General features: G+C 36.5%; 1 protein-coding gene across 2 annotated transcripts in view; it reads left to right on the top strand.

The window, feature by feature from the left end:
* The first annotated feature begins 1,288 nt into the window (after window positions 1–1,288).
* Window positions 1,289–24,536, top strand: part of LOC131067625 (amino-acid permease BAT1 homolog) — a 34,495-nt gene continuing 11,247 nt past the window's right edge. The window contains exons 1-3 of one of the 2 annotated variants that reach the window (XM_058002707.2): window positions 1,289–1,707; window positions 3,851–4,033; window positions 17,955–18,074. In XM_058002707.2, coding sequence (XP_057858690.1) covers window positions 1,579–1,707; window positions 3,851–4,033; window positions 17,955–18,074 — 432 coding nt within the window. In that variant the 5' untranslated portion in view covers window positions 1,289–1,578. The remainder of the gene's footprint in view (window positions 1,708–3,850; window positions 4,034–17,954; window positions 18,075–24,536) is intronic. The other variant, XM_058002708.2, reaches the window with a different exon arrangement.

Raw genomic sequence — 24,536 nt, 5'->3', positions numbered from 1 at the left:
ATGCTTATATTGTCAATGACTTTCACCCTATTAATTATATAATACATCTCTTAGATAAATATGATATAAATACATAATTAATTAAATAGTTTAGAAAAATACAACATAAACACACGGTTAATTAAATAAAATGATATAGACTTGGATAAGGATATAAAAGTAAATTTTTATATATTTTAACTTAATTTAAAAATAAATAAATAATTAAATTAGTTAAATTTTAGATTAATAAAAAGAGTCATATAAATTAAATGAAACATAAATTAGATGTATTTAAATGGAAATAACAAAGATTATTGTTATGCATTTTGAATTGGTGAAAAGTGAATTTTATTTGAAATGATGTTGTGATAAAACATTAAAATTGAATATTGATAAGAAAAGAGAATGAAATTCTTAAGAGTTTGTCAACTTTGGAATACTTAAAATAAATATAACTCTTTATATGAATAAAATAATTCTTAAATTAGAAAAACTTCAAAATTACAATTCTAATATTTTTAAAATATTGACATAATGTGATGGTGGAATAATGGCATTGTGATTCTTTCCACAAAAATTCAAACCTGGCTCACATATTATTGTTAAGTGTTAATCCTTTTGTGACCTCACCAACCTAGCTCACATATTATTGCTAAGTGTTAATCTTAATGACGAGTTCCCTATTTGTGACCTCACCCATTCATAATTTTCATGCTTAATTTTAAGCTATCATCTTAAATTGTACCTTAAAAGAAATTAATAATTAAAATTTGAAGAAAATATAAAATCAAATAATATATTTTTTTTTTTGGTAAAGTCACTTATCATTTTTGATATATGCAATTGCTATTTCCAACCCTCCTTTTTTCAAACCCTTCCACACACCTGTTGTGTGGGTCGTCATCATTTTGACTTAATCAGAAATTTGCATGTAACACTCCAAAATTCAGCTTTAACAACCCCATACTTTTCTTTTTTCATTTCTCCACGTTGACATTACTCTCTAAAATTCTATATCAGGAAATACTTATAAGGTCAGCAAGTCGTCACAATTTAATACTAAAAGAATTCCAGTTAAAAAAAACGTCATGACTGTTTACTTTCAACATGAAAGCCTATATCATACGGAACAAATTTCCACCATTCTCATGGCTTGCGGGAGCAGCTTTCCCAGTCTATATCTCTGACTTTTTCGTTTGTTCAACTTTACAGCTCAGAATCTCAGGCCCCACTTTCCACCAGCAAGATTCCCGATACCGACAGATTCCATAAAGAATGCCAACTAAAACTCAAAAACCCCACAAACACTTCATACATTGAGAGCTACGAACTCCAACTGTAGTTAACTTTGAACATTTCTCTGCATGATATTTTAATTTGTAACTTCTTCATTTCACATTGCAATCTCTCAATTATACGTTTACATTCCTTGTAAAAATCAGTCAAGGATTGGCGTAGGTGTGGCTCGAACCTGGGCCAATTGCACGACTTCCATTGTCGGTCAATCTGGCAGACCCAAAGCCGTCGCCGAATTCTTCTCCAGATGGCAGTGATATTTATGCTCCCTTGCTCGAATCATTCAATGAAGCCAAAATTATGGACTCCAACGGTAGGGTTGCCTCGGCCTCGGAAGGCGAGATTCGCGAGCCTGCAGATGATGGCCTGGATTCCGGTGAGAGGCGTCTCAACGAGCTCGGCTACAAGCAGGAGCTCCGAAGAGAAATGGTGTGTTTTTTTTCCCTTTTTATCTGATTCTGTGTTTTGAGAAGTCTAAGCAGGCTATCTCCCTTTGATCTTCGAAACCTGTTGCTATTGAGCGGTTCGATTATGTTTATTTCATTTCCCTCAGTTGCATATGCATAAAAAATTTGCGTCTTGGAATTGCTTCTGAGAGTAAAATTCTCCATGTTTACTATGGTTAAGCAGCATAATTTGTTTTAAAGAACCTCGACAAAGGAGAATTTGTACAGGGGAGTTTTAATTGTTGGGAGCTTGGAGTTCAAAGCTCAGGAACTTGGTGTGTGTTCTTTTTTCGCTTTCATGTGAAATCTATGCACAAAGAAGTCCTAAGGGCTGTTTTCTTCTTTGTCAAAGTCTTTTGAGCCTCTTTCATATGAATTCTATGTGCAAGGAAGTCCTAAACTTTGTTTTGTCTTGGTTTGAGGTCCTTTGAACCCTCTTGCTGTTAAGGGGGTTCGCTTCAACTTATTCCTTACATTGGTCCAGTGGCATAACTGTCCTAAAAGATCTCAATCAAAGAGAATTTATGAAGGTAAAGTTAAGTATATCTAGGATGGAATTTTAGAAATGGAAATGGAAATGGAAATGGATCCTTTTATACTCCATGATACCGTGTGATCTGTCAATTTTTGGGTCTACAATTATCTTAGAGAAATATGGGACTACCCTGTACTTCTTGTAGAGGCACCTATGTGTGCTACAGACGAGGTCTACATAGCTTATTCATGTAGGATTTGAACTTGTGACCTCTCTTTCAAGAGCACAAGTTCTCCACCACTAAGTCAGGAAAATGAGATGTCCTTGGTTTAACTTTTTCATGTCCAATTTTATGGTGCTGGGAAGTCCTAAAGGTTATCTACCTCTTGGTTGAGGTCTTTTGAACCCTCTTGTTGTCCAAGGGTTTGCTTGAACTGCCCCGTTGTCTTGGAATTGTTTCTGCGACTATAAAACCTTCATTCTCCTTTGTTGGTTAAGGGGCATACTTGTATTTTATCAAAAAAAACAATGCAGGGAAGTTTTAAACATTTTAGACAATGACATATATCATTTATGCTCTTTCATGTCAATTCTATATGTTGAAAAAGTCTAAAGTCGATCTCCCTTTGGTTCATGTCCTTCAAGCGCTGTTGCTGTTGAGAGCCTTTTTTATGCTCATTCTATACATCGGTTGAGGGGCATAATTGTCGAATGGCCCTTTACAAGGGAAGGATAAAGAGTAAGGAACTTGGAGTTTTGAAGGGAAATAGTGTCTTTTTACATTTTGTTATTCTCAATTCTATGTGCTGAAAGGTGCTAAAGCTTATGTCCCTTCTATCCATCTCTTTCAAACTGTTTTGTTGTCCTAAAATCTATCTCTTGTAGATTAGATTACATTTTCTTGATGTCCTTCTGGCACGGTTATGGATAATTTCAAATTCTTTCTCCATCCATTGGGTGTGTGATTCAAAATGTTGATGCAAAAATCTGTTACATAGTTATTTCCAGAAGCTGTCTGAAAAAGATTTTTAACTTGCTGATGTTTCGGTTTTTCCTTGAGGACCCATCTTTAGGGCAAATCTGCTTGGAGCAGACATTTAAACAGATCTCCTTGGATATAGGTTTGAAATGAGCACCTGAAATGTTTGAAGATTCAAAATCTTACAGGATCTAATACTTGAATGTAGCTGTGCCTGCCCTCTTTGAAGCGGAAGAATGGAAAATTGAGGGACTTTTGATCAAAATAATAGTAGGAGGATCAACCTTTAGAAAATAGTAGAAGCAGTGTTGAGATTAAAAATTAAACTTAGCCTTCCTTCTCCTTTCTTTCAGCAATTTCTCACTTAATCAGTGATTCTGTCTATTCTTGTGGTCCTGCAGATTGTTTTGGTCTTGTGGATGCTGTTAAAATTTCAATATCTATCAATCTATTTTATCTCATGGTTCTACCCTGTGATTTTCAGCCTTGCTCTCATACTGGCAGCTGTTTGATTGCAAATAACTTTTCTATATATTCTTTATTCAATTGTTTCATGTTTATTATGATTCTTATGTTCAATGAAAAATAATAGTAAAAATTCTACATGGCATGTTAACAAAAGGGAAACATTGTCTTGGAACTGATTTAATTTTAATTTTTGTGAGTGAGCAGACATTGTTCAAGACCTTTGCAATTTCATTTTCAACAATGACACTCTTCACAGGGATAACGCCACTCTATGGGTCGAGCTTGTTGTATGCTGGGCCTGCAACTCTTGTTTGGGGATGGGTCATTGTTTCTTTTTTCACAGCTTTCGTTGCAGTTGCCATGGCAGAGATTTGTTCTTCATTTCCTGTAAGTAGATATACACTTCTTTATTTTGAGTATTTGATGCTTTTCAAGTTCCTTTATCAACAAATAAGTGATCATGAGTTCAATCCCCATGGAGTCGCAAATGAAATTTTGTATGCCAGTGGATCATGATTTCAGTGTCCATCGTAGTTTTTAAACTGGGCTACGGCTGGCCTAACTTATGAGGACATGTGAGGAAGAACTGTTCAGCAAGTTATTTGCCAGAAATTAGCCTGCCAGAAGATGTTTTTATTTTGTTTTTCAAACTTTTTCCAATTTTGTTTCAAATTCTTTTTCAATTTTTTTATCCAATTTCAGTTTTTTTTCCTTTTTCACTTTGCCATGGATTTCAACAAATTTTCAACAATTTTCCTTGCTATGCATTCTCTAAATTCATTCAATATATTCATTTTAACAAAGTTTTGTATTTATTCTACACACATACACACATACACATAATTTGCCATGTTTCTCCAAGTTCTGAATCTGAGTTGAGATTTTGGGCTGTCGAATTCTTCCCTTAGTCTAAGTTTAAAACTATTATTCCTATAAAGTCATCAATTTCTTTTTCTATCTAAATAACTGTACAAGTAGGCATGAGTTCAATCTCCAGGAAATTGTCAAGTGCCTTTCACGGGACAATGATTGCGGAAGTGGTCAGTGATCATGAGTTAAATCCTAAGATACCGGGTTCGTGGGTTTTGGGGCCCAAATGCGAACCGGATCCGCACGGGTCTGAGTTGGCCTTGGCGAACCCATAGGGAAAATGGTGAACCCTGTGAGAACCCGGGTGAACCCAGGTGCGGACCTGAGCAAACCCGCGGGCTGGGCGGGTCAAGTCACTAAAAAGTGACTTTTTTAGATTAAAAAACTACTTTTTTTGCATTTTTTTTGCCTTTTTTTTCAGATGCAACTGTTGATGATCTAGTGAGAGTCACTTTAAATGATGATGACGAGATACCTACAGCTGATGGAGCTATTGGGAGTGGCACTTGTTTGGGTTCAAATGATTTTGAATTTGAACTTGGAGCAAATGATGATGATCTTGATCTAGATCCTTTTGATGATTGATGAACATTGAACTTTGAAGATAGAAGACAATTATTATTTTTGATTGTCAATTTTGTAATTGTAATGATTTTCATTCGAATTGTGAACCTGGACATATATGAATCTATGAAACATTGATATGTATTATAAGGCATATGAGTGTATTACATAATATGATATTATTGAAATTCTGAACTATCAATTGAAATGGCATTTGGCATTGATCAATGATGAAGTAGCATACAATTAAATGTATTTAGATTTGTAATTTTGTATATTTCTTTAAATTTTTGCATATATTATGTGTGTGTATATATATATATACATGTACGGACAGACCCAACCATGAACCCAAAAGGCAATTTTTTTTTCCCCGAACACACGAACCAGGTTTGCATCTCTGAATCCGATCCCGAACCCGAACCGGTAACTTAGATTAAATCCTATGGAGTCATGAAACATTTATGCAATAATCTTGTCAGTATACTCCATCGTACATCACTTGATTTCATATTTTGGTTAATGCGGTCAGTATTTTGGAACTGGATCACCAACTTATTATAGGTTCTTATTTTGTAACTCCCTTTAGGGAAATTACAAGATCAATAATATCATATCTCATGAAAGAAATAGCTAAGGAGTTTAATAGATCTTAATCAATTAGAAAAAACAAATGTTTGTACTTCAACAAGCTAAGTTACCAAGTTCTTCGAAGATAGGTGACACGTTGTGAAAATGCAGTTTTGGTTTTGGTTTGGGGCTCAGATGATCAAGGGTTTACCCATAGTTTAGACTAGGTTCCCCAAGTACAATATGAGTCTCTTAGGCTGTCTTTGATGCGATTCTCATGCAAAAAGTCATCATTAAGGAGACAATAGAACACAAAGGGCATTGAATATTTGTCAAAGAGTTGTTGTAGAGTTTTGGTGCTTCTTCCCAACCTTTGAACTTCTGATTGTATCTCATGATTGTTTTTGTGTGCACCCATGAAAGTGCTACAAGGTCTTTGAAATGAATCTACAGCTTATACTATCAAGTTTTGGGTTTGTTTGGTGAGTTGCCATTTTCTCTAGTTATTCTATTATTAATATGATTCAAACACAGTGAACCTAATCTAAGCCTAGGAATGTAAGAGACTATGAATGATTAAGTGAAATTCAACTAGACTTTGTTTTTCCATGCAAAACAACAACTCAACAAAGTTTAGTGCGATCTCCTAAGGTAAGCATATGATGTTCAAGTTACTACTAACGACATAGACACAATCAATGCAATGCATGTCAATGAAGAGAGTTCAGTCGACCACGGAAGATACTTCACAATCAGTGAAATACTAGTAGTATAATCAGCGAAATACTGGTAGTATGAACACAAGATTTTCACCATTAATCATCCATAATAGCTTCCATCCATCTAACCAACATGAAAATAAATGAGAAGTAGAGACCATGCAAAATGTTGAATCAACACATGAAGTTCACCATATCTTCAATGAAATTAACATGCTTCTTGCAACAAAGTCTTGACAACAATCTCCCTTTTCTCCTACTCTACTCTAGCTGTTACCTAACTGTTTGCTACCTACTAATTATTGACTATTGCTGAACTATTATCCTTTACAAATGAAAGAGTGGAGCCTTATATGGTGCTCTCATTACAATGAGTGGCTCAGATTGATTCACAATCAATGGCCGAGATTACAAGATGAAAACCTTAATTAGGGTTTGTTACACCCATTACATAGCATTTAATGCTTGACCAATGATAAAATTACATGTCCTCCTTTGATAGTTCGACGAATAGACAATGAGGGTAGGTGCATCGAATTTTGTGCCCACATGTGGTAGTTATTTGTGTCGTTTGATGAGTTAGGTGCATTGAATTTAGACGCCTTATCCTGGAATGATGTGATTGGATAGGTGATGACTAGGAGCCACCTCAGCTTGCTCATCTTTGATTAAGTCGACCCTCTCTAATTGATTGCACTGTTTTGTTCATCCATCCTCATTGCATTCGTTGAGTCCTTCATATCTTGTCTTTTCAATCTTCACTTGTCATTGTGAATGCCTTGATGCGCTTGAGCTCTTTCTCTTTGCATCCACCATCATACTAAGGAATTTCGCTCTATGATGTGTTTCATCTCTCAACATTAGAATCCTTCATCCTCGCAAGCTGGTGAGATGTCCTTCTCTACCTTGAATGTATTGTTCTTATTCTTCCTTTGTCATTTCATCTCTTGTACCTGCTCATTGATGATGTTGACCTTCACCTTGTGATGATGAGTCCTCCATTGCATCATTGTGAAATCCTCTTCATGCCATCCTTGAGGGTCTTCGCCTTAGTAGAGTCCTTTTGCACTTGATTCCTTGTTTTGCACATGCTGAATTCCTTGACGTCTTCTGAATGTTCATCTGTCTCAGCCTCCTTTCCTTGCATCAAAACCTGAAAGGAGACACAATGAATCAAAAAGCATGATAATAAGGCAATCTTTCATACCCCTAGTGCATCACTAATCATTAATTCAAATCTGGAAGTGGTAATCTGCTGATAAAATTTGCTTGCAGTCAGGTTTGATTAAGGTCTGATTTCCATTGGTTTCAAGTTTGGGAACTGCTATTACTCATTAGCTTTCTAAGCCATGGATTGGAAGTTACTTCTAGATGGGCAGACTTTTCATGTGTCACTGGAAATGCTTATAAGTTAATTGGAGTTTTCAAGTTGCACTGGTAGTGGTCTTCAAGAAGTTCAGACTTTTGATGGGGCATAGGAAATTCGGGCTTTTAAAGCCTCACTGACAATGATCAGACTTTTGATAGGGCACTGACAATGGTCGTACTTTTGATAGGGCACTGACAGTTGTTGGACTTTTGGTTGCTAAGTGGAAGTGATAACTTCTTGATCACCTTTATTTCTTCATTTCTTCATCGACCTTGGTTATTTGTTTGATCAGACATTCAAATCATTCTTACTTTCCTTCATGAAAGCAACCTCATCTTTATTGCTCAAGCATTGATACAACAGCATGATCATCATTTCGTAGCTTTGGGCCAGACCGTTTTGATGTCAAGTAGAAATGACCTAGAGCTGGTCAGACTTTTAGACACCCAGTGACAATTGCCGGACTTTTAGACACCCACTGACAGTGCTTGCAATAAGTTTGGACTTTTGGGGGTGCGTTGATAATCATCATAAAGAGGTCGGGCTTTTGGACACTCACTGCAGTGGTCAGGGATTTGACCCCTCACTAATAGTGGCTCCAACATGTCATCTTTACTACCTCAATCTGCTTGTTCAAGATCTTTCCACTCATTGCTAGAAGATTACACCAATCTGATTGCTTGTTTTGCTTGGACATTGAAATCATTCCCTTTTTAACAGTATAAACATCTTCAAGTCCTTGGGTGGGTTTTGAGGTGTCACTAGCAATGACTTGGAGGAGGTCAAGGATTTAAGGGGTCACTGACAGTGACTCAAGTTGGTCATGGATTTCAGCACCAACTGGAAATGCTAGCAAGCAGGTCGGGGATTTGGAGGGGCACTGACAGTGAATGAAGATATCAATACAACCCACTCAATGAACTCTTCAATGCATTTCCATTCCCACCTAGCAAACTTTATCAACCTCAAACAATATTATCCCTCAAAGCATTAGAACTTTTCCTCAATCAAAGTTCATTTTGCCAAGTATAGAAATTTTCCATCTTGATCGAGCTTTTGATGGGTCACATGAAGTGACCTCTAGGTGGTCGGGCTTTTCAAGTGCCACTTGCACTAGTTGATGGGAGATCGGACTTTTTAGGTCCAACTGGAAGTAAACTAAAATAGGTCAGACTTTTGGAGGGTCATTGACTGCGAGTGAAGGCAGGCCGAGATTTTGAGGGGTCATAGGAAGTGACCTCTCTTGTTCAATTTTATGGGTTGTGGCACTTACCTTACTCATTTTAAGGGTCCTTCATCATCAACCAAGCCTCCTCATGCTTGTCTAAGTTTTCACTCTGATTGGCATTCATCAAACATCTCAATTCTTGCAACTGACCTCCACACTTGCATTCAACATATCACCTATGACTTGATAGCATATGATGATGATCAAATGAAATGATCATTATAAATAACTCATTACCAATGCATTAAGAGCAAAACTGACCTTACTCCAACTCAAAGAGAGAGACTTGACTTGATTAGCTCTTGACAGCTTGAGACACTGCACTTTCTCAAGTAAAAGGTTAATAGCTAGAGACACTACCAGACGACTAACCTAGAAAGTGGAAAAAAGTGGGGGTCCCCATTTGCAATGGGGAGATGTGTGAAGACGTCATAACATGCGCCACAGTCAGGAAGAGTCTCTTTTGTCGATAAAACTGAGAGACAATGTTGTAGGAACCCTAGATACCACCCCAAGCAAAATAAATCATGTCAAATCCCAACTAGAAGCCCAAGAAGCTCCATGCCATACCCTAGATGGTATGACCATCTAGAATGGAGGTGTGACTAACAAAGGAAGATGATAACATCAGCAAATCTCCCTCAAAACTCTCCAATTGACCTCTCACAGGTTTTGATATACCAATAAACTTTATGCAACAATGAAGCCCAGTTGTGATCTCTATCTGAAACCACCAAGTAATCCTCGAGATTGGATCTCTCACCAACGTGGAAGATGTTCCTTGCAAGGGTTTTTGTCCTCAAAAAGCTATAGGATTAACAAGTTCAACCAGCAAAGAAGATTTCCAAAATATCAAACCAAGCATATGAAATGAGCTCTTAAAACTTGCTTTTATAGCTCTCCAAAAGGTTACACTCCTAGCCAATAGTCAGTTTTTAATTTTATTTTAAAACCTTATGTCTCCCTTAAGTGGTGCCCATCCCCAAAATGCCCCCTTTATTAAATTAAAACACTTACACTTTAATATTTGGGTGCCCATATAGTCCTTTATTAAATATATTAAAATAATGATAAAGTTAATTTTTTAATTTAACTTCATAATTTAATAACTTATCTATTTAATTTAAAAGCACTAGACTATATCAAATATTGAGATATCATCATTAATTGCATCCGCCAACCATTCTAAAAATAGCAAAACTAACAACTAGCTTAGTTGGTGCCTAAAAGTGACTTACTAAAAAGTATGGGAAAACCATTCAAATCTACTCTAGAAAAGGGCATTATGCACAACTCAACCACTCAAGCTCATAGAAACACCTATAATTGTCAAGTCAAACTACCATCACGAGTTCCCTTACCCAACTTATTAGTCTATGGAAACCTGTTGGATAGGTTAATAGTCCACCAAATTGAAGTGCTTAGGAAGGGGACATTATAGAGAGATAGATTTCTTGCTTGATTGGGGAAGGAGCTACCTCCAAAGGATTTCCTTAACTAATCATCACACCATTCAAACCTTGTGCTGGTGCAAATGAAGAGGTAGATATTGCTTGTGTTACTATCATGGTAAAATGTTTAGGAAGAGCATCTTTCCACCACGAGGGTTGGTGGTTTGATTTTCTTCTAGATATACAATGATCTAAAGCTATGTGATTTGTTTCATAGCTCCAAACTCTCATGTAGGAGCTGAAAATTAGCTCACAGACCCCACAATTACTTGATTTTGCAAAATAAAAGATAACCTTCCACAAGAAGAATTGGCAATAAAATAGCTTTCTTGATATTATTAAGGATGCCAATCTATAATAATTAACAATGGATCATTGATAGTAGATTCCTCTATGATCTAAACCTTTGATTTGATGATCTAATGATCCTATGATACAAAGTGTACAAGAGGCCTTGCTTATATATGTAAGGTGAAAGATAGGATTAGGAAAAGATCATGACATTGTTGACGTGTGTTTTGTGACCATACCAACACAGAATAAAGTTTCCCAACAACTACCTTATCCTCAATGTATGCTAAGATTATAGGAAGATCATATGATGACTCCAAGGTTCCAACTGCGTACTAGTGACTTTTTGTGGATATAGGTTCGTGTGGTAATGTTGTTGGTAATCCAAGGGACTACATTTGGATCATTCTTTCACTTCTTTGGTGTGGCTGTAACTTCATCATCGGATATAGCAATTCTGTGATGCTTCTGTTTCAAATGAACTAAACTGGAATGAACTGAAATTAAAGGGGAAAGGGTTTAAGAAGACTAAGCTGAATCTAGGAACTCAGTAGATAGCAATGTCTAGGATAGGATCAACCACACTTCACTTCACCACGTTGAGCCAACTAAACGAAGTGTGTGCAATCTTCAAGGGTTGTGTTTTAAATATTTCAAATCATCAATGAATACCATCAGAGAACAATATACATTCAATAATTCGGATTAAATGCACACATAAAATAGCTGAGTCCAACCTTGCATTTTTAATGACAATCATCTATCAACAAAAGGTATGAGCAAGTGATCTTTTCCTTGACACACTGCAATCAACCTCATTCATCTAAATGCTTGAAAAATAAAATTCTACTCTAAGTGAGGAAGGTGAAACGATGCAAGTTTTGAAAAATAACTTAAGTGAACACCATCAGAGAACAATGCATCACTGTTACTATCTCAAAAACTTATTGCAACAATTTCATACAAATCTCCTTGCTTTACAAATGAAGGGGCCAACCCTATATATAGGCCTCCAACCTTGATTACATGCAAACCCTAATTAAGCTTTGACCTAAAAGATTCCACACACATGATGCAACAAGGTGGGAATAAACATTAATGACCCATTATGTCTATATTCAATTAATTACATTTCTACCAAATATGGCATCCATTGTGCATTAAATGCACCACCACTTTCAAATTCGGCCAATGTATAATAAATGCTCCATTATGCAAAAATCGCCCATTGTGCCTTAAATGCTCTACCATCTTCAAAATCGGGCACATGCAATAAATGCTCCATTATCTTGCCATGCATCGACTCAGCTGCCACTTGGTCAAATATTCCAGCAATGAATGCACCGCCATGTTGCCATGCGTTCAATAGACTCTCGCCATGCAAGTGGACTCTGCCATCATGGGAACCTCTATGGAATATTCTCTTTGGATGTCACCAACTCGTCCCTTACAAGAATCTTTCCATTTTGAGCTTACAAAAGATATTTTGGAAGATTTTCCTGCCTTTAAAGAATTTTAACAATCTTCTCCACTTCTGAAGGATCCCTGAATGCTTGGAAATTTTGGAGAGAGAATTTTTTATTTGGAAGGAATTTCTTTGTGTTTTTGAGCTCATCTTGTTCTGTAGAAGATTTTTGATCAAATCATCACCTTTCCTATTTTTTGGGAATTTTTTCATTTCTGAGCTTTGGAATTCAGGAGAAAGAAAATTCTCTCTGATCAATTTTTTACCTTGATCTTGAAATTTCTTCATCCTGGGCAAAATTTTCATCCTTGAGGGAGGAATTCCTATTTTCTTCCTTGATCGATCATTTCAGTTCAACCTTGGGCACTGAATCCATGTCATGGAGGAATGTTGCTTGAGGAGAATTCCTCCTAACCCCCTGTTTAGCACTTTATGCCCCTACCTGGGCGCTGGATTGACCCTGTTGAGGAATTCTTCCTTGGGAAGAAATTCCTTCTCCTCACTTTAGCGCTCACCCCTCTAGTCTAGGTGCTAGAATGGCATGCTGCAGGAATTTTGTCATGGAGGAAAAATCCTCAATGACCCATTTTGGCGCTCATACATCCATCTTGGGCGCTAGAAACATATGGTGAAGGAATTTTGGTCAAGGAGGAAAATTCCTCCATGACCTCACTTTGGCGTTCCCTATTTTGACTTGGGCATGGATCATACCATGTGGAACATTTGGCATCAAGGAGAATTCATCCATGGGGTCACTTTAACGCCCATGCTATTCCTGGAATGTCTTTTCCATGGGGTGAAGAATTCTTGCTTAATTTTCTTCCAGATTAGCCATTTTCACCTTTCCAGACTTGGAATGCCATTTTTGGATTTTGAAGTGATTTTTCCTGCCTTAGAAGATTTTTCGATGTTTTTTCCACTTCAGGAAGGAGTTCCAGACTTAGCCATTTTTGATCAACTGTCTACCTTTTCAACTTTCCGGATTTAGACAAATATTCAGGAAGGCTCTATCTTTAGTGTCGAGACCACTGCCTGCGATGAACTTGCAAAAAATAGATTTACTAAAAATAGTAAGTGCCTCAAAATGTCAGAATTAGGGCAAACCAAGGCAGGATGACACTTACTAAAAATAGAAACTTCTAAAAATAGTAAGTTTGATTTTTGGCAAAATAGACAATCCGAGAGGCAGTGAAATTTTCTAAAAATAGAAAGTTGCTTAGAATTTGCTCAAATTTTATTGGTAGCTTCCTTGAAGGGCTTTGATTTCAATGCAATGCTCAGTTTTTCCAAAACCCTAAGGGAAAGACCTCAAATCTAAGTCTGAAGGGCAAAACCCTAAAATAAACTGAACGAGCTCCAGACTTAGACAAATTCGCTCAAATGACTTGCAAAATTTATGAAATTTCATCAACACACTTGTAGAATCAGGAGATCGAAGAGACTGTTGCGAAAAGAGCCAAAGAACAAAAACCAAAAGTCCAAGAGGGCCTAAAAGTAGGGGGTCCCCATTTGCAATGGGGTGATGTGTGAAAACGTCACAACATACATGTGTCTTAATCCCATAACATGAGACAACTAACATAACAAATATTAAATGATCTAGGACACAAGAAGTAAATGAGATAAGATCTCATTGATAACTAAGAATTCTAAAAAGATTCCTAGGTTCTTAGTAAACTTAACATGTGAATAGGACCTACTAGGTGAACTAGTTAGGTAAAGTTAAACCACTTAGTTCACACCAACACCTTGTAGTCCGAAAGGTGGGGCCATGTGTGAATACCTACTTTTAGAATGATATCTATAAGAAGTTCTTTTGAATGTCTAGATCAACGAGAATGTACACAAAATTTGTGTGAAAAGTGAAAACAAAGGTGACCAGATTTTGTCGTTAAAAAACATCCCAATGAGTTGCCAATAGCTTCAAAGAATGTTTCAATCCAAAATTGAAGCAAAAGATTTGAATGTTGAACCCAAATTGGCATGACATTGAATGATTCAGTGGTGGGATTGAAAGCATGATGTGAAGGTTTTAGCATGAGTGAATGTTTCCCCCCACATTTAATAATTATCACAAAGGATAACATCCTGATACTTGGTAGATTAAAAAACTATGATAAAATACCTCTAAGCACAAGGTTATATTTCCAAATTATTTTCCATTATAGGTTGCTAGTTTTTTCGAAATTTATTGTGTAGATTAGGGAGGCCTAGCTAGAGGCTGTTGAAGTAGCCAATCAACCCTTGTTCAACAAAAGTTCCTCACATTCAACAACTTCATCCCCAAATATGAGAACAAGGGAAGATTTGGCACAAGTGAGGGGCCGAATCTTCCTTTATGGGGAAGTATGCTAACCTTTTTTGCTTGGATCCAACTTATTATTAGGAGGAAAAACGCAATGATAAATCATATTTGTTGAGGATTTGTAGGGTTGTGCGTTGCTAGTACTGCCAATGGTAGAATTCTTTTCTGAAGAGTGACATGTTTTGTTGGAATGTTGCAAGAGAAAACTATGTTCCATTTAGGAAAAATATGGAGATTGGGATTTGGGTGCATATGCCCCTATGGTGCATCTATTTGCCTTTTGAGTGAGTTGCATTGGAGGAACCAAGTTGTGTGATGACACGTTTGAAGTGGCTTTTCTCTTTGGCAATAGTGAAGCTATCATAGTGTTTCTTTTGTGGCATTTGGCTGGTGAGGAGAGACAAATGCCATTTGTAGAAAAGGAGGGATTTAGGGTTTTGGGAGGGCGACAAAGATTTAGTAGTGATAAAGCCATCTCCTTTTGCATCTATTTTGCTCTTAAGTTTTCAAATACACACACATTCACACATGAACTTGTATGCATACCCAGGGAATTTTTTTTCTGTTGTATTGTGTACTTGCATCCGAATTGGCAACTTAGTCAACAAATAGTCAAAATTTCAGTGCTGGTTAAAGCTGCAATTTTTGTTCAAACATGCTTTAAATAGGTCAAATGAAGTATAATTCTACCTCGTAGATGGTTAATGCAGGCAGAGAGAATAAATTGCTGAAGGTGAAACATTGGTCATTGCTTCTAAAAACTCAAAATTAAGGGCTTGTAAATGCAAAAGTTTTATTTACTGGCCACTTGATACCTTCTTTCTCTTCTGCCCAATTTTTTTATTAGGGATTTGGGTATTTAATGAATCGGTGAAATTGAGTCATTCTTTGATCTATATAAAGTAATAAACAAGTCAAACAATGGTAATATCATGCTTGTTTGTCATGTGTGGTTAAATGAAAATGTTCACAAAGTTGTGTACAACTTGTTTAGGAGAGTGAAAATTGAGGTTTTGACCAGGATGAATCAAAGATTTGATTGCACAATGCCACAATGTCATCTAAACCACAATGATGCAATTGATGATTAAATAAGGTTGTAAATGAGTAAATGATGCCTTTGTTATGATTATCTTCTTCCTTTATCTTTTTAGTTGTATGTTTGACAATTTGTTCCCAAAGCCGACCTCCATTACTTGAAGATTTGTGGACCATTCATGGTTGAGTGAAGATCTGTATAGAATTGTAACAACAAGCATGGCCACCTATGAATAAGCTTCTTTTTGTTGAACAACCTCTTGAAGTGCAACAAGCTTTGAGGCCTTGCCATACCCTTTGATGGAGCTTTCAATCCATTCAACATAGATAGAAACTTTCATTTGAGGAAAATATTTTCTACAAGAACGCCAGCTTGGCATGCCACCAAACATTATTTATTCATGTTTTTGAGAGAAAAATAATATTTTTCTTATGTAAAATTCTTGAAATGTAGTCACATTTATATGGAATAATAATTTCCAGTAAGTTTCCATAGTTTTGCTCATGGATAGTCATTTACCACCATCAAATGTAAAGTAGAATATAACATTCTAGGATATTGGAAAAGACATGGCAACTTGCAGAAGATTTCTTGGTTGATTTGATTCTAGGGTTATTTTCTTTTATAGTATTTCTGGCAAAAGCATTCCAATAAGGGGCCTGAAAATCATCCTTCCTTGTCCCATTTTGGAGTATTGATTTTAATATTAGGTCCAGAAGTTGAGCAGTATTGGCACTCCACTTGGCCAAAGTTGTGGCAAATCATCTAGGAAAAGAAAATCATACTTTTAAGGATATTTCTTCCATATCCTCAAGCATTTTTCATTTGAGATAATATAACTTTATGAGGTAAACCTCTGTTTATTAACTTCTTAGACGGATGTCCTGGTTTCTCTTATTATATAATACCAATGTACATTTTTTTTCTCTACTCCAATCCTATCAATTCCAACAAATCCAGTGGGTTTTCCCATTTCAGTTTACTTGTTTCATTATTCATCCCAGCCATAAATGATATATAATCTGACTCCTAAGTTACCAAGTAACAAATTAGGGTTTGAGTTTGGGTTATGAAAGCCAAATATTTTTGGACCCTGAGTGTTGTTTGTCATGGAAACATCTGTACCGAACATATAAAAAAACATGCAAAATTTTAATAAAATTACTTTAATATTTATTTTATGTCCAAAACCATCATTAAAATAAATAAATTTAACAAAACAATTACTGATTCAAAATATCATAGGTTTATCAATTTTATGATATCTGGTTTAGATTAATTTAGTTTTTTTTCTTTTTGCAAAACATTCAGCAAAAATGGCTGCTCTGTTTGCAGAAACATCCCAGAAAGGACAAAGTGTCTCTGAAGAACTTGGGATGTTTCACTTTCCATGGAGAACCAGATCCAGGATTGTTACAAGAATTGTTTTGATTTGGGAATGGTAGGGGCTTCTGGATAATCTGGTAATGTAGGTTATTTCAATGATGTGGATGAATATGTTTTGTTTAAAAGTACACAAATATTTTATTTCGTCTAGTTTGCTCAATGTTTACCATTAACTAGTGTTGGAATCTAAAATATTATTCAGAGTTGCGATTAAAACTTCTGAATATGCTTTCCCCATTAAATTTGCTTGGAAGGCCATTATACATAATACATATACAGCCAAGCTAAGCACCTCTGCCTCTGCAAAGTTTTCTCCTATTTTTTAATGGTGGTGCAAACCATTGAAAAATGCTTCCTTTAGACTCTTTAAGGCTCCTTCGAACTCTTGCTTTGCTTTGGCTCTATTTGGAGGCATTATGGCTATTGAGATTAACACATACTTGAAGGCAGACCCATTGTTGAATGAGTATATTGACCTTGTTCTTCTCCTTCTCATTATTGGGTTGGCGTATGCAATACATTCAGGTCAGACCATTATCTCAGTTGGATTTTATATTAAATTTGTAATACCTGACAACTTTAATATCCGTGAAAAGTGCAATGCAAATTAATAATTTATTATTAATAGTGCACAATTTTATATGAACAGAAAATTATGAATGCATTTTTGTTTTCATAAGTATCTTGGAATTTTAGATTAAGTTGCAAACTGGGTGCCAGTTATCCTTGAATATTGGTACGGCATTCCATCTAGAAGATGAGGGAAGCATCATATTTCAAGCTCTTGATAAGCTTGGAGCCCTAGTTTTCTGATATTCTGATCTAATCTGCCCGGGCATTTTCTCAATCTAGCTTTTGTTTTCTCATGGGATTGATTGAATCATGATCACAAAATGGTAAATAAACAAGTATTATTACTGACCTTTTAAATGTGAAAAAATGGTAAATACTACAGTTTATTTGGAAACTGCTTTTATATTATGGACACCTCTTCGTGTCAACAATTTTTGAAGTTTAAACTAATACAATGTTCATTGTCATTTCCAATAAGACAACTGGTTCCTTGTACTTCTGGGCTGCTCATTTGGCTGGCCCTGTCTGGGGTCCATTTGCATCTTGGTGTTGTGCCTGGCTGGAAACCATTGGTCTAATTGCAGGCATTGGAACTCAGGTATTCTGCACAACCCTTTTGATCTCCATATTGAGACAATGATTGAAGAATGTTCATGTCGTTAAGAAAATTACAATGACTGCCTTGAAGTCTGGAAGATTCTTTCTTCAAATCTGGTAGGCAGTCTTTTGTCTAATGTATGCTGATCTTTTCATTTTTATGTGTGTCAAGTTTCGGAGTTCAAGAATTTTCAGATTTTGTCATTATAATAAAAAGTGATATTGTTAATAAGAAATTGATACAGCTGAAGAAGCTTGTTATATTCATATTGCATTTATGGAATTATGGGTTTTGAAAATTTAATTTCTAGCTTTTCAGCTACAATACAGTTAACACTTTTGAGTTATGTATTGGCCGTGTTTTTTTTATCATTACTTCATCCAATGAATATTCTATTTGAAATATTTGCTATTACCATACTTTGTCATCAGCTAGCAGATTTAGAGAAAAATTGGATAGTGTTGTGACCTTTTCACACATCACCCCATTGCAAATGGGGACCGTCCTCCTTGCTTTTGCTTTTAGGGTTTTGTCAGAGCGTCGCAATTTCATGGCACCAGAATCATCAAGGGGTCATCAGTCAGTTAAGGAAATTATGCTCGAAACAATGTTTGAATGCCATCGAAGTGCTTAGAGGGCCCAAGGGACGAAAAATGCAATCGATTTGAGTCAATTTGGACAACTTTTTTATTTTTGGAAAGTTTGCTTTTTTTTTTTTGCTTTTTCCTATTTTTTAGGAAGTTTCATTTTTGGAACTTTGGGCACAATCCTTGGAATGGCTATTATTAGAAAGTTTTTCCTATTTGTAAGGGATTCTTGCTTTTTCTATTTTTGGAAAGTGGAATCTAGGGATTGGTCGGCTCGCTCAGGATCATGAAGTTTTGTGTCTCCGGGGTGAAAATAATGAGAAATTATCATCCAAAATTCAAATTTGATCCAAAGAGCATCAATCACCTAAACTTGTGGAGAGTTGAAAGGATTCGAAAGCACGATGAAGAAAACAATTTTCAAATTCAAAATCATGAGGAGGCTAAATTAATTGCTAAGTTTGATCAGCAAAGGGAGGAAAAGAACCCATGAAGTCCGCCATAAGCAAGGAATACATTTCCTCAAATCCACCTTGAAGAGGAAGAGTTTTGGTCAAGTCCGCCTAGAGTAAGGAAAATGTTTGATGAACTCCGCCCAAGGAAAATATTTCTTGAGGTCTGATGTGAATGAGGAAAGATTTTCTTAAACTCCGCCTTGAACAAGGAAAGAAATCTATCAACTCCACCCAGCAGCTAGGAAAGTTTCTCATAAAGTCCGATGTGATGAGGAAAGTAATTCACAAAGTCCGATGTGATAAGGGAAAGCATTTGCTAAAGTCCGCCATGATTGGGAAAGTATCTTTCAAACTCCGATTTGGGAAAAGAATTTTGCTAAGTCCGATTTTGAACTAGAAAGGAAACTATTAAAATTTGCCAGTATTAAGAAAGATTTTCATGAGGTCCAATTTGGAGAGCAAAAGATTTCATCAAAACCAATTTTAGAAATATAGTGAGTTCGAATTTTGAAAGAAGGAAGGTGAAGTTCGATTTGTGAGTGAACTGAAATTAAAACTAGAAACTTCCCAAGGGACTGAACTCAACAAAGAAATAAGACATATCTAGGTTCGATGAATGAAAGAAAAATAGAAACAAATCAAGTTCGAATTTGGAAGGACTGATTGGGTTTCTAATTGCAAAGTTCGAACTCCTTGAGAAGTTTTTACTTATAATGAATCAATCATTCATTTTTCTCATTCAAGCAGTTCATATTTGGAGAGCAAAATACTTGAAGAGAAGAATATTTCAAATTTTTGAAGGCATTTTTCGGAGCTTCAAGAGCAGTTCGAAAATTTTCTAAGGCATTTTTCAGAGCTTCAGAGCAGTTCGAAAATTTTCTAAGGCATTTACAAGGAGGCAAGTTGGAGATTTTCAGCCCCGAGCAACATTCTTTCCACCTCTTTCTTGTCTAAATTCTGAAGGTGACGGGTTTCAAGGCATAATTGTTGAGTTTTCAATCTTTTTTTTAAAGTTTTTGATGGAGTTTAAAAGGAAAATGGGTCTGATTTTCACAACTTGGTCAAATTTTCTCATCATTTTCCCAATGTTCAAGTCTGATTTCAGTCCCAAACTTTTAAATCAAACCAAATTTTTCAAGATTTCACTAAGTCTTTCTTCAATTTCAAGGTGCTTTTGCCCTTATAGTCTGTGGAGGACTTAGAAGTTGAGGAATTGGAGTAAAGCACCAAAAACCAGAACACGCTTTGCCATCAAAACTTAAAATTCATGCTAAAAAATAAGAATATTAACTTAATTTCTTTGGTTTTGCAGAGTGTAGATGACAGCAGAGACAGGATCGCCAAAAAGGACACAAACGAAGTTCCAAGTGAACAAAGATTCTCCACCTGAATCAAAAATGAATTCAAAATGGAAGAAGGTTGGTGATACCAACCTTGGGCACATCGACCTCAGGGAGTTCAAAAAGAGGATGCATGGACAAGATGGACAATTGCCTACAGCCATAGCACGGAGAGTGATGAGGAATGGGATAGTGCAAGCAGCTGGATTTCTTCCAGCAGTTCAGTGCAACGAACTGATTGTCGAATGCACCAAACATTATAATTCTGTGGAAAGAGAAATTGTGGCTCCATATGGGAGAGTGCTCGCAAACTTAGGAGAAGTTGCCATAAGTGAGGCATTTGGCATCCTTGAATATCACAGAGCTGTCTATAAAACTAAGGAAGAGACCACTAAAATGTATGAGGACAATGCTGAAAAACCACTTCCAACAAGATGCCTAAGAAGCTCCTCTGGCCATATTTCAAAGAGGATTTTGGAGATCTCATCGTGTTGCTGAATGGAGTCATGGGCAGCCAACAAGGTGCACCTTTCGAGCCTTGGATGCATTATTTCATCCATGAAATCACTGTTAGAGTCAAGATGATAAACTGGGTCAGAAACATAAGTGATTGTCTTGATGAGCAGCTTAGGAATTTGGAGAAAAACAAGGTCATTTTACATGAGCTCGTACATCATTTATTCACCAGCAAGAACCTACAAATACAAGGGCTTGGTTTGTAGAGGAATGGTGGGGAACAAAGAGAATCAATTCAGTGTATATGATTACTACCCGAAATTACACTTGGAGGAGAAGTACCATTTCAAAAGGGTCAATGATGCCTTCCTCATGTCCATTACAAGGACTCTACAAGGGGGCATGCACCAAAGATTGTCACAAGAATCCAAAGAATTGATTAGCCGGTTTGGATATTGGTATATCCAATATCCGAGATTCACAATTTGACTTGCCGTGGAAAATCTCTCCTACTTATCGCTTGATGAGCTAAAGGGGCTCTATAATGAATTGTTCATAAGGCACAACATTTACTGAAGGTTTTGCAAATGGGGTTGCAAATTGAGTGGGTTTAACGTTGGAGGAAACTCCGTGGTTAAGCGCGCTCGAGTTGGAGTAATACTAGGATGGGTGACCTCCCGGGAAGGACCAATGCTTCACCTCTGTGAGCATCACCTAGATGCAATGAGTGCTAAGTGTATCATTCATTCTCATGAGAGATGGGTTCTTGTGAACCACTACTCATGAATCATGGGTAAATGAGTTTGACTCGAAAACTACACAGTTGAATCCTAATAGCAATATCACAATTCACATATTTGCGAATCCAAGGGTTTGCTGGTTGCCCCTACATACTCCCTATATATCCTACAAATAGGATGATATTGCTAGAAGTCCTAAGGCAGCTTGAGACTTTTATGAGTGTTTTGTTGGTATCTGTTTTATCATCTACCAAACATTAGGATAGGATACCCGAAGGTATTCTATCCTCTCCTGAAAAATCACTACTGATTCCAAGGTCTATATGTGCAAACAAGCGACTTTAGTGGAATAGCTTCTTGGGTAGTGTATGCTGAAATTTCAAGGGGGACTTACGTTTGACAAGTATCTTGAACTGCTGGACTTAGATGGATTTAGCAATTTTAGGCTCTTCTTTTTTGGGGGAATTTTCTAGGATTTAGACTTTCAAAAGAAAGGGAAAAAGGGATAGGGTTTAGGAAGGCTAATCTAATCCTACGAATTTCGGAGATGGTATCAATTGGGTGCTCTCGAGAAACCAAACCTTGCTTCGCCACACTAGGGACAACTACACAAGGCCGGTGCAATCTTTAATGGGTTGTGCTTATGATCGAGATGTTGGGATGCACACTAGATGGGCTCAGACTAACTTTGCACGGTAGAATGGAAATCATCTATTTACCAAAAGTATGAGCAGAGATACACCATCAATTGACACTTATCAAATCCTTCATTCAAATTAACAACAATGAAAGCAAATCTAAATTAATTCTAACTAAGTGTTGAGGCAATTGAAACCATGCAAATCATTCAAATAATAGAGATTACAAAGCAGCGCACATGCAATATATTATCTGGAAATGACCTTAAGCAACAATACATCAAAAACCTCACACTCTCCAAATGAGAGGAGGCGACCTTATATAGTTTTCAAAATGAAAGAATGGCCGAGATCAAACAGTGATCAAGGGCCCAGATTGAAAGCTATAAACCCTAATTAGGGTTTCCCAAAACTAACTACCCTCGACCAATTACATTTGGGACACTTGTCCTTCTTGCTAAATATGAACCATCAATGAAAATAGAAGGTTGTTGCATTGTGAAGTGTGCCCTTCTAGAAGCTTCTGGATAAGTCAGGTTCATCGAACCTAGACATGCTGACTTGGAGCGATTTGATTGGTTGGAAAATGACGAGGCGCCACCTCAACGTATGGAAATTGTCTAAGTATGGAAATTTGATTCTGCTTGGGAACTTGTCTTTTTAATTCCTTCAGGAGATGAAATCCTTCAAGAAGTTGGAAGTTTATCTAACTTTTCCATATTTTCACCAAGTTTGAGAATTTTTCTCATACTTAGCCAAATTTTGGCCCTCTCTATACTTGGACGAACCTTGCTCGTGGTCCGGTCTTCAATTTTGAATTTGGCTTGAAACTCCATTTGTGTTTTCTGTGACGATCCTGCCTTCAACTGCCAATTTATGTTGCATGGGAGGAGGGTAAAAGCTCTGGATAACCCCTTGCAAATATGAAATGATAGGATCAAGTTGTTTAGACATTTGATGTGATCATGCCCTCCCTCTCAATACCTTGACATTTGGAGAAGAATTTCTCCATGCCTTCATCATAATTGAGGAAATTGGAATTTTCTCTGTGAAACATTTCCCATACTAAGCCAAATTTTGGCTATCTTCACGCCTGGATGAACCTTGCCTGTGAACTTGTCCTCAATCTCGTTTGGCTTGAAACTCCAGCTGCGATCCCTATGATGATCCTGCTTCTATTTCCTCCTGCGACCTGTAAAACCAAAGGAAATCAAGTTAGAAATCTATCTTGGATTAAAGAAAATCGAGGTTGCAAACGGCTAAGTGTTTGGAGATTTCATTTCATTTTCCTACTTAGCCATAAAAAATCGAATTTTCAACTCAAAAACCCTCCATCTTAAGGCTGGTTGTGGTTGCCACCAAGTGTTAAAACTTTCAAAAAAAATTCATACTTGACCAAAAAAAAAAAAAAAAAATTTCTCAAGTTCTTGAAAAATATTCAGAAAAAATCCATAAATCTGCATCATGAATTTGGTTTCACCTTCGAATGGGCAGAAGCAAGGCTAGGAATTCTCTCAAGAATACTCAAAAAATTCAGTAAAGGTTAAATAATCTTCTCGTATGGGATTGCCTTCCAAAAATCTGCGAAATTTTGGTCAAAAGTGATTATCCAACCTCCAGAAATATCAAAATCTTTATCCAAATGATCTTTGAACTGAACTCATTTACTAAGCTTTCCTTAGTAATTTCGAAATTGGTGGTGTAATAATGAAGTTGATAATGAAGTATTTGTAGGCAAGGTTAAATCCTCAAGTAGAAACCCTTAAGATCTTCCAAATCATACTTCTAATTCCATCTTCAGTCCTTTTGGAAAGTATTTGTCATGTTTCCAAGTTTGAAAAATATCTTCCAAAAGTTTATAAGTTCGAAATATCTATTAATCTTCCAATATTCTTCTTTGGAAAACTTTCTATTTTGGTTTTAGGTTCGAAAATATCTGCTAATCCTCAAATTTTCCTTTTAGAAACTTTCCATTTTGGCTTTCAAGTTCGAAATCTCTGTTAATCTTCCAATATTCTCCTTTGGAAAACTTTCTATATTGGTCTTCGAATTCGAAATGTTGGAGGAGTTTTATGACATCATGTTGATTTTGTTTGACTTTTCAATGTGTAGGTGGACTTTTGAAATTTATCCCCATCTTCTTCAAGTTTTGGTGGACTTTGGATACCTCTCCAAGGTATGGCGGGCTTTGGAGACCTCTCCTCATGGCTCTCTTTACCCTTGGCGGACTTTGGAGGTCTCTCCTA

This window comes from Cryptomeria japonica, chromosome 5 (genome assembly GCF_030272615.1).
Source record: "Cryptomeria japonica chromosome 5, Sugi_1.0, whole genome shotgun sequence".
In the NCBI taxonomy this organism is placed as follows: domain Eukaryota; kingdom Viridiplantae; phylum Streptophyta; class Pinopsida; order Cupressales; family Cupressaceae; genus Cryptomeria; species Cryptomeria japonica.
Note: the sequence above shows the minus strand (reverse complement) of the source record. Positions and strands in the feature narration are given on the sequence as shown.